The 9720-nt window shown below is 44.7% G+C and overlaps 2 protein-coding genes across 2 annotated transcripts in view; one reads left to right on the top strand and one right to left on the bottom strand.

Annotated features, from left to right (window-relative positions):
* Positions 1-8480, bottom strand: part of P2ry12 (purinergic receptor P2Y, G-protein coupled, 12) — a 50310-nt gene extending 41830 nt beyond the window's left edge. The window contains exons 1-2 of the mRNA XM_013029912.1: positions 8415-8480; positions 7478-7616 (exon numbers count right to left, since the gene is read on the bottom strand). The gene's annotated coding sequence lies outside the window, so the exon portion shown is untranslated. The remainder of the gene's footprint in view (positions 1-7477; positions 7617-8414) is intronic.
* Positions 1-9720, top strand: part of Med12l (mediator complex subunit 12-like) — a 196917-nt gene that overhangs the window by 152013 nt on the left and 35184 nt on the right. Inside the window, exons 30-34 of the mRNA XM_013029865.1 lie at positions 2640-2751; positions 5203-5292; positions 6634-6743; positions 6895-7030; positions 7882-8043. Of these exons, the coding sequence (XP_012885319.1) occupies positions 2640-2751; positions 5203-5292; positions 6634-6743; positions 6895-7030; positions 7882-8043 (610 nt within the window). The remainder of the gene's footprint in view (positions 1-2639; positions 2752-5202; positions 5293-6633; positions 6744-6894; positions 7031-7881; positions 8044-9720) is intronic.

Below are 9720 nucleotides of genomic sequence, written 5' to 3'. Positions count from 1 at the left end.
GGCTCCCAGGTCCATGTGGTAATACTTAGTACCCCGGCTCCCAGGTCCATGTGGTAATACTTAGTACCCCGGCTACCAGTACCATGTGGTAATACTTAACATATGGGCTCCCAGTCTCATAAGTGCATTGGCTCTCAGTTCTCCCTGTGAGTCTAAGTCATGGTTGAGCCTTTAAAAGCACCTTGACTTCAGATGAATGGACAGTGGTCGTGGTAGCCAGGACATTCTGTGTCTGGTGAGGGGTGCTGGCGCGGGGTTCACACTATCAGGCAGGTGCTGGATCATTAAGCCACAACACCCACAGTTAGTTTTAGTTATTTCTAGTTCTTGATAGGTAATATTCATGTTTAAAACATGTAAAATTGAAATTTTGGAATGCTAGGCCCTGTAATAGTTACTGACATTTCCATTTAGTACTCTTTCTAAGCAACCCAAACTAATATTTTCTTAGTTAATTTTATACCCTTAAAGGTTTGGGTTTTTGTTGTTGTTGTTGTTTGCTTGCTTGCTTGCTTTTGCCAGTCATAGGGCCTGAATTCTGGGTCTGGGCACTGTCCCTCAGCTCTTCAGCTCAAGGCGAGCGCTCTATCACTTGAGCTACAGCATCACTTTCTGGTGGTTCATTGGAGATAAGAATCTCATGGACTTTTCTGCCCAGGCTGGCTTAGAATGGCGATCCTCAGATCTCAGCCTCCTGAGTAGATAGGATTACAGGCGTGAGCCACTAGCGCCTAGCTTGCCCTTAAAGGTTTTAAATAATTTTTAAAAAGTAGCATTTCTGAGGAACAGATATCACACTATGAATTTAGCATCTTTGGGGTAAAGGGGAAAAGTAATCATGTCTTCCATTTTCTAAGAATTCAGAACAGGCAGGTGTCTTGTCCCCCGGTTAACACCATCTTTGCTGGCCTCTTACTAAAGGCCAGTGCCTGTATATTGTAAGCTGACTGAAATACTTTGGTCTGGAGCCCACATGTAGATTTTTTTCCCTCTAGCGCTTGTTTGGTCAGTTGGTCTTTAATTGATGATACTTTATTTAAATGCCAATGAAACTAGAAATTTTTCCAAATGTCTATCTTCTTTGTCTTTTTTCTCTTTTGTAGTTAGTACTGGGGATGGCACCCAGGGCCTCGTGTGCTCCAACACTTGAGCCATGCCCCCAGCCTAGCCTTCTTTTGTCCTAGTTAATTTCCAGGTAGGATCTTGGGGAGCAGGGGTCCTCAGACCATTTGTCCTCCGACCTACGTTTCTCAAATTCTCAAGTACCTGGGATTACGGGCATGTACTGTTAGGTTGGCTTATTTGTTGAGAATAAATTTTAATAGTTTTTTATTGAGATTAAGTGATTTCATAAATTTCACAGTATTGTGGGATAGTGATACTTAAAGTCACAAACACATTTTAAGCTTCACAAGGCAAATTGTCATTATCGTGGTCTATAATGTTTGTGAATTCTATGAGCTTTGACAATATTCTATTTCTTCTACATCAGGTGATACGTACATTTTTTCCTTTTGTTTAGTGTAAACTGTTCCCCCTTTCCCTCTCATTCCCTCCCTCCCATTGCTGACTTGATGAGAATAAATTTTTGCCTAGGCTGGCTTAACTTGGATCCTCCAGATTTCTACCTCACATTCCTGGCTCTTGTCAAATATCTTGAAGCCCCTTTATCAGTGGAAGCTGTGGGTTGTCGAAGAGCCTGGACCCTAGGGGCTTCTAGCACGAATCCCACTCTTACAGTCCTCCAACCTTGTGGCTAGTCCTGTTTGGTCTTAAGAAAATGTGTTGAAGCCAGGTGCTAGGGGCTCACACCAGTAATCCTAACTACTCAGGAGGCTAAGATCTGAGGACTGCAGTTTGAAGCCAGCCTGAGCAGAAAAGTCTGGAGATGCTCAACTCCAATAAACTTCTACAAAAAGGCTGGAAGTGGTGCTGTGGCTCAAGTGATACAGTGTTCGCCTTGAGCAGAAAAAGCTCAGGGACAGTGCCCAGGCCCTGAGTTTAAGCCCCATGACTTGCAAAAAAGAAAAAGAAAGTATGCTAAAAAGGAAAGCCAGCCCCCAAAGAATCAACACTGTTAAGAGGCATGTTTTCTGAATTTTAAAATCAAAGTTTAAAGTGAAACTTTTCTTAATTTTCACTTTATTCCATATATAAGCTAATCTGTTTTCTTATGAAAAATTTAAAATGCTGCAAGTGCGGTGCTCTCCCCCTCGGGGGCGCGCTGCCGTGCGGCGTGCACCCACATGGCTGCCAGTGCCTTCCGGGGCAGTACAGCCCACCTAGATATTGAGAAGCCTTGCCTGGGTTTTAATCTGTGCTCCCTTGCTTGTCACTATTTTCTGCCCTTCCCTTCATTTAATAGTGAAATAAATATGAGTGAGTGAAGATGCGGTGACGGCTAGCTCTTCCTGACCCTTCATTTAATAGTGAAGTAAATATGAGTGAGTGAAGACGTGGTGACGGCTAGCTCTTCCTGACCCTTCATTTAATAGTGAAATAAATATGAGTGAGTGAAGACGCGGTGATGGCTAGCTCTTCCTGACCCTTCATTTAATAGTGAAGTAAATATGAGTGAGTGAAGACGCGGTGACGGCTAGCTCTTCCTGACTGATCTGCCGTGGCCGCTTCCCTTGCAGCATGTCTCTCCTGAGCCAGCAGCCGTTCCTCTCCCTGGTCCTCACCTGCCTCAAGGGGCAGGACGAGCAGCGGGAAGGCCTTCTGACGTCGCTGCAGAATCAAGTGAACCAGGTGAGGTGCAGCCAGCGTCTCCCTGACGACGTGCTGGTGCTTTAACGAATAAGGATGCACCATGGTTTCAGTAGATGCTGGGCGCTGTAACCCACGCCCTCTTCTCCCACCTGGTGTTCCTCAGAGCGCCTGCCACAAGTACCACTCACAGGTTCACAGTGTTACAGCATCAGTGACCCACGTGACAAGGTAGATAGACATGCCCATTAAGATGTGCATAGTGGCAAGAACTTTGGGGCAGGCCGTGTGCTGCTGCCCTCTGGAGAAGACAGTCTGAGACCTCTGTGACCCCTGTGACCCCTGCACCCCAGCAGCCTGGCCTGGCCTGAGCTGGGTGGGTTCAGGACTGTATTTGTATGGGTCTGCCGTGGCTCTGATACCAGCTCGCTGGCTGCACCAGGAGTCATTTTAACGTATTCCTCAAGAGTTTGGATATGGCTTTTTCAGCCACCATGGCTCTTTGGATATCTGTTTGGGACACTGTTTATGTACTGCCTAGAAACTAAATGACTCAGAAAGTTTTGAGTGTGAATCAAGAGCAGTGGCCAGGTTGGCTGAGCAGTGAGCCCTGCCTCGTGGCAGTGTGTTTTACGGTACCAGGTCTTCTCCTGTGTGCCAGTGGGTGGACACGAACAAGGATACTGAGTCCTGCTCGGTTCTCTTTGTCATCTCTCACTGCTGGATCTAGGAGCTCTTTTCTCCACATAGCTACTCATGTGAAATATAGTTCTGCTTCTGAAATACGAATCACCTACACCTCCAGTGTCTAAGCTCCTTATATTTATGTCAAAATAAAATTCACAAGGTCTGGGTCGAGTTCTGGTGGTCCACAGCTGCAGTCTTGGCTACTTGAATGGTTGAGATCACAGTTCATGCCAAGCCTGGACATTCACAGAAGGCACTTCTAGAACATCCAGCAGCTGAGCGCAGTGCAGGCACCTGCCACTCTGGCTGATGGTTCCCGACCAACTGAGCAGATAAGTCTGCCAGACTCCATCTCAACAGAAGAGCCCAGTCGGGAAGGTGGGGGAGGGGGGACATACACCTGCCATCCCAGCTACCGTGGGAAGTATAAAATAAGATCAAGGTTCAGGTATGCACTCTGGTCAAATAACCAGTGGGGAAAGCTGGTGAAGTATGGCTCCGTGGTAGAGCTCCTGCTCAGCTCGTGCTGAGGGCCTGAGCTGAAATCCCAGGAAGCAGCGAACACTTTGAAATGGGGGCTAATAAATCTGTACGAGTTGTTTGGACTCCTGGCGTTGACCGCTCTCCACCACGGCGCCAGTTACGCCCCATGGAATCCACTGCCGCCACAGGGGTGGGAGCCGCACCCTCGAAGCCTCGCTGTTGGCTGGAAGAGGTTCTTGTCAGATGCCAGCCTAGCCTGCTTTTTGTTTCCCGGTCCGTTTCGGTCACTGTGTGGGTGTAAGTCCGTGTTCTCTGTCACTCTCTACCCCTCGCCCTGCCCTGGGTCCCGTCTGCAGTGTGTTCACTTTTATCTTTCCCACGACTACTACACAGCCTCCTTGTGAGCTTGTCAGTGTTCACCCTTGAGAGGTGCCTGTGTCTTGCCCATAGCTTTGGAAAGTCTGTCTTCCCACCATTGGCACTGACAGGTCATCTGTTAGAATGTTACTTCTCACATGTCTGCACTCTCAGCTTCATGGGAGCGGCATGGGCAGAGGACCACAGTCACAGACAAAGAAGCGTGAGAACAGCGAAAGCAAAACGGGCTAGAAGGCTGGCTCGGGTGCAAGTGCAAACCTAATGCCGCTGCCTTCTCCAGAACGTGAAGCGTCCTGTGACTCATTTGAGATGGTTCTCCTTAGCCGCTATCTTCAGAGCATGACAGAGTTCTCGTGGTTTGTGGGCTCATGTCTGGCTTCTGACTCTGGGTGTAGTCCACTTGGGGCTTTCCTTTCCCCAGTAAACTTTCCCTTCCCCAGACAGGTCTGATCAGAGAGGAGATGAGAAGACAGTGCAGTTTGCACGTTGATAATGACACGTCGCCCAAAGTACCATCCCTGGACTTCATCAAAGGAGAAGTGTCTGATAGCAAGCTCTCCTCTCCAGTGGAATGCAACTCTGGGCACTCAGCAGGTCCCTGAAAATACAGCCTGGGACCCATGCGAAATTCTCATTCTATGTCCCCAGTATTTGTCTTCATAAGACCAATTAAATAGTGTAGTTAACTTTTTTTGTTAATGTTTAATAGCCTTCTAAGGCATTTCCCCAGGCTTAATGATACTGTCTGTATCAACAGATTCTCTGCTCATGAAAGAGGAGGAAAACTAGAATTTTATTAAGCTTTCTTTGTTACTTTGTGAAAGCTAAAACATTGTTTGGGGCTGTCAGGAACAGTTCCGCTGACCTTTTTGTGAGGAAATAAGAGCCGTTTTCAGAGAGAAAGGGTCTGGTTTCTCCCTTTCTTTTTCTCTTTTCTGCTTTCAGATCTTAAGTAACTGGAGGGAAGAGCGCGACCAGGCTGACATAAAGGCGCGGCAGGCGGTGCACGAGGCCTTGCAGCTCCGCTTAAATCTGGTAGGGTGCTTCGTGTGCTTCCTGTAATGGGAAGGCGCTCCAGGTCCAGCTGGGCTGCGGGCAGCGTGGACAGCAGGCCTCAGCGACTGCTTCCCCTTTCCTTCAACTCTCTGCACTCCCTGCCACCTTCCTTCCTGTCTGGGTCAAGTTCTAGACAGTAATCAAAGTTTGAAGCAGTATTTGTTTTCTTTAACAAAGGTCTCTTTCTCTTAGTTTGTGCTTAGAGGTGTTGTAGAAAAACTGCTACTTCGGGATATGTTAGTTTTCACCAGATGAATTTAAAAGCCATAAAATCCTTCAACTCAGAATTGTGACTTTCTATTACATTGATCACCAACACCAATTTCACAAGGCTGTTTGATGGGGATCATTCACTTCTCAAACATGGTGCATTCCTTGGACTTGTCCTTTCCCGCTGCGCTAACCCCGACAGCACCGCCAGTGGCACCTTGGACCTGTCCTTTCCCACTGCGCTAACCCCGACAGCACCGCCAGTGGCACTTGCCTGGTATCTTGACTTGACTGTTAGCCTAGGCCCCACACCTAGGAGCCGGCGGCCTGAGTTCAGAAGCACTGCTTCTGGGTTAGCAGGTGTTTTCAAAGGTGTTATCACCACACGCTTAGATTAAACATGGCAGCTGCAGACAATTGGATCACATAGTTTGGACAGTGATCAGATTTAATGTAATTGCAATTACATTATAAACTGAATATCATGAGAGACAAAGGAAAGAAATCTAATATTATGAGTGTCCATGCTCATTATTGATCTTCATTCAGTTTTTGACCAAACAAATGCTGAAGTAACACAAAATAGTGATAAACTCATAACTGAGAAAAACAACAGAGTAATTCATAATAAGCAGAGTATAGAAACCTTTCTTTTTTCAACTAATGACAATCTGTGGTTGTAACGTGGTGGGGTAGTGGGTGTAATGTGGTGGGTGTGATGTGGTGGTGTGGTGGGTGTGATGTGGTGGGGTAGTGGGTGTGATGTGGGGTAGTGGGTGTGATGTGGTGGGGTAGTGGGTGTGATGTGGGTGTGATCTGGCGGGGTAGTGGGTGTGATGTGGGGTGGTGGGTGTGATGTGGTAGTGTAGTGGGTGTGATGTGGTAGTGTAGTGGGTGTGATGTGGTGGGGTGGTGGTGTAGTGGGTGTGGCGTGGTGGGTGGAGTGGGCGTGGCGTGGTGGGTGTGATGTGGTGGGGTGGTGGTGGCGTGGGCGTGGCGTGGTGGGTGGCGTGGGCGTGACCTGGCTGGTGGGTGTGGTGGGTGTGATGTGGTGGGTGTGGCGTTCTCTCTCTTTCGGAATACAGACTCTGGGCTGTGTTTGTGTGATAGGTGGGAGGCATGTTCGACACCGTGCAGAGGAGTGCTCAGTGGACCACGGACTGGGCCCTCCTGTTTCTGCAGATAATCACCTCGGGAGCCGTGGACATGCACACTAACAAGTATGTGCTCACCCCACACCCCCACACGCTGATGTCCTGAGGACAGATGCTGCCACACCCTAGTGCCAGTAAAGTTCTGTGTCTTCCAAAGCAGTTAAGCATAGCTTCGTTCCTTTTAGGACTAAAACTGTTGTTTTGTTTTGCCTCTTAGCGAATTATTCACCACAGTTCTTGACATGCTGGGTGTCCTAATCAATGGGACGTTAGCCTCTGATCTATCAAACGCATCCCCAGGGGGGTCTGAAGAGAATAAACGAGCATACATGAACCTGGTGAAGAAACTGAAAGTAAGTTGTGACCAGCTTGTGGTATACATTCAAGGTGGTTGTGGGTTTCTTGTCTAATGAATGCATTTTCTCTTAAATTATTACTCAGTAATTTAAATGCTTACACATTCAACATAAAGTGATGTGATTGCTAATTATTGCCAGGCCCCAAAGTTACAAGCGTGTCACGAGAATCTATAGATTCTTAAAATTTTATTTGCAGAGCATGTCTAATTTTTAAGTTATTTTAGAAATATTTCATTATCAAAACTTAACCAAAATGCCAAAATAAGATTTAGGATTAATCCATGCTTGGACTTGCTCATGTAGTTAAACAATCAGCATCGATTAATATTTGAACATCTGATTTATTTGACTAACTCTCTTTGACATAAACTATAAACACACAGTACAAGGAAGGAAAGAAACGTATCTGACAACTTTGTCAATAAAATAACGGATGGTTACCTTGTGGTCCGCCCCTGGGTGCGAGAGTGTGTTCTCTGCTGCAGCTCCTGCCTTCGGCTCCCAAATGCTAGCATGAATGTTTGTCATTTCAGCTCTGTGATGTTGTGCAACAAGACTGCCTTTGTCTGTCTTCTGTTTTCTACTTGAATAGAAGAAATGAAACATGGTACTGATTTGGAACTGTTCCATGGCATATTTCAGGGTTAAAGAACATGCTAGCTATGAAGAAGGAACTGTTTATGAAGGAACTTCCTTCCTGTTAACTTTTGCCTTCACTGTAATTTATATGAGTTGCCATTTTATTTCTCCCTCCCTTTCCCTTTCTCCTTCCTCCCCACTTCCTTCCCTCTCCCTCTCCTGTCTCTCTCCTCTCCCTCTCCTCTTTTCTTTCTCTGTTTTTATAGAAAGAGCTTGGAGACAAGCGGTCAGAAAGCATTGATAAAGTTCAACAGTTGCTACCTTTGCCAAAACAGACATGTGATGTCATCACTTGTGAGCCTATGGGTTCTTTGATCGACACAAAAGGAAACAAAATTGCTGGATTTGACTCTATCGATAAAAAACAGGCAAGTATAAATGTTTGTCTCATACATAAATACATCTTACTTACAGAAATGAAGTAATTTTTTAATCTTCCTAGAAAGTACATAAAACATCTCAACGTTATAGTTCCTTAAAAAATTTAGGGGGTATTTTTGTTATGCACTATGGTAAACATCATATTTTGTAAGATACTCATTTAAAATCTTTACCTAAATCTAAATAAATTTCTGAAATCCACCAAGGAGAAACTAAAGTTTAAGAAAATGAAAGCAAAGGCCAGTTCTGATTTTATTTCATAATTGGAAGTACTGTATCTTTATGCAAGAAAGAATTTATTGATAAATAGTGTCTTGTGCTAATAAGCTATTTCAAGTAAAAATTACTTAATACTTACGTGTTTTTGCATTTTGAGACAGGATCTTCCTTAGTGGTTCAGGACATTGTTTTGAAGAAAGTTCTCTAAAAGAGAACAAAATTGGTCAGATGTTCTTTCAATGGACATTAGGCAATCAGACATTATACAATCACAGAAATAAAAATGGAGCTCCTAACATCCTACTTTCTAGAGGAAATAGGAAACCACAGTGCAATAAGATTTGTATGTCATGGTAGAGAGCATTGGGGACACTAGAAAATGTAGAAGAATGTGACTTAATGCTGCGATCAATCAGAGAAGCCTGTGTGCCCAGTTCTAATGTAGTTCTACAAAGGAAAAAGCTAGGGTCAGGTCAAGTTGTGTTTCAGTTCTCTAGCAGTGGGACTTGTAGAATCCATTTGGTGGTAATGTGGTCTTTATACCTAGAAAATGATTTCGTCTCAAGACACATATTAAGGGAAATTAATTGAACCTTGGTGTTGGAAGAAGCCATCAGTGGCAGATTACGTGTAGATAAGAAGAACAAGGAGGGTTCTCATCTTGTAGACTGACTGAATGCTTGTTTTTGAGGAGAAATATATTTAACTTGATACACTAGGAAATGTTCTAAGAGACACTAACAAATAATGTTGAATTTCTTATTTAACATAACTCAGAAACAGAATTGTGTTCTTCTGGAGTTAGTAGAGACAAGCTGGACTGGAAAGACTTCTATAATTGCTTCTGTAATGTAATTCTGTCATCCTGTTGCTTTGTTAAGAATCTGGCTTATGGCCGGTCACAGGATGTTCACTGTAATCCTAGCTACGCAGGAAGCTGAGGTCTGAAGATCATGGTTCAAACCAGCCAAGCCAGGGGAGAAAACTCCATGAGTCTGTTATCACCACTAAGATACCAGAAAATCTGCAAGTGGAGCCATGGCTCAAGTGGTAGAGCACTAGCCTTGAACACAAGAGCTCAGGGGGACAGCACCCAGACCCTGAGCTCAGGCCCTAGCACTGGCACCCAATTTAAAAATAGATGATGATGATGATGATGATAATCTGGCTTGTGAAGTATGTGAAAGGTCTCCATGTTGAATCAAGTCCATGCAGGTTTGGATTGAAGTTAATAGGAAACCACTTAGGGGCCAAGAGTGTTTTGGCTCTTAAGTTTTATATTGTCTCAAACATAGAAAATAGATTACTGATTATAATTTGTATTAGTAAGACTAGCTTTTCAGTATTCTTTATTTAAAAAGATTCTTCTTTGAAAAGATAAATGAAAAATGGATTGTAAGCAACATAGACTACTTGTGTTGCTTATGTGTAGCAAGCAAAGAACT

Source organism: Dipodomys ordii, unplaced genomic scaffold, assembly GCF_000151885.1.
Source record: "Dipodomys ordii isolate 6190 unplaced genomic scaffold, Dord_2.0 Scaffold124, whole genome shotgun sequence".
NCBI lineage: Eukaryota > Metazoa > Chordata > Mammalia > Rodentia > Heteromyidae > Dipodomys > Dipodomys ordii.
The sequence above is the reverse complement of the archived record's forward strand: the minus strand, read 5'-3'. Positions and strand labels throughout refer to the sequence as shown.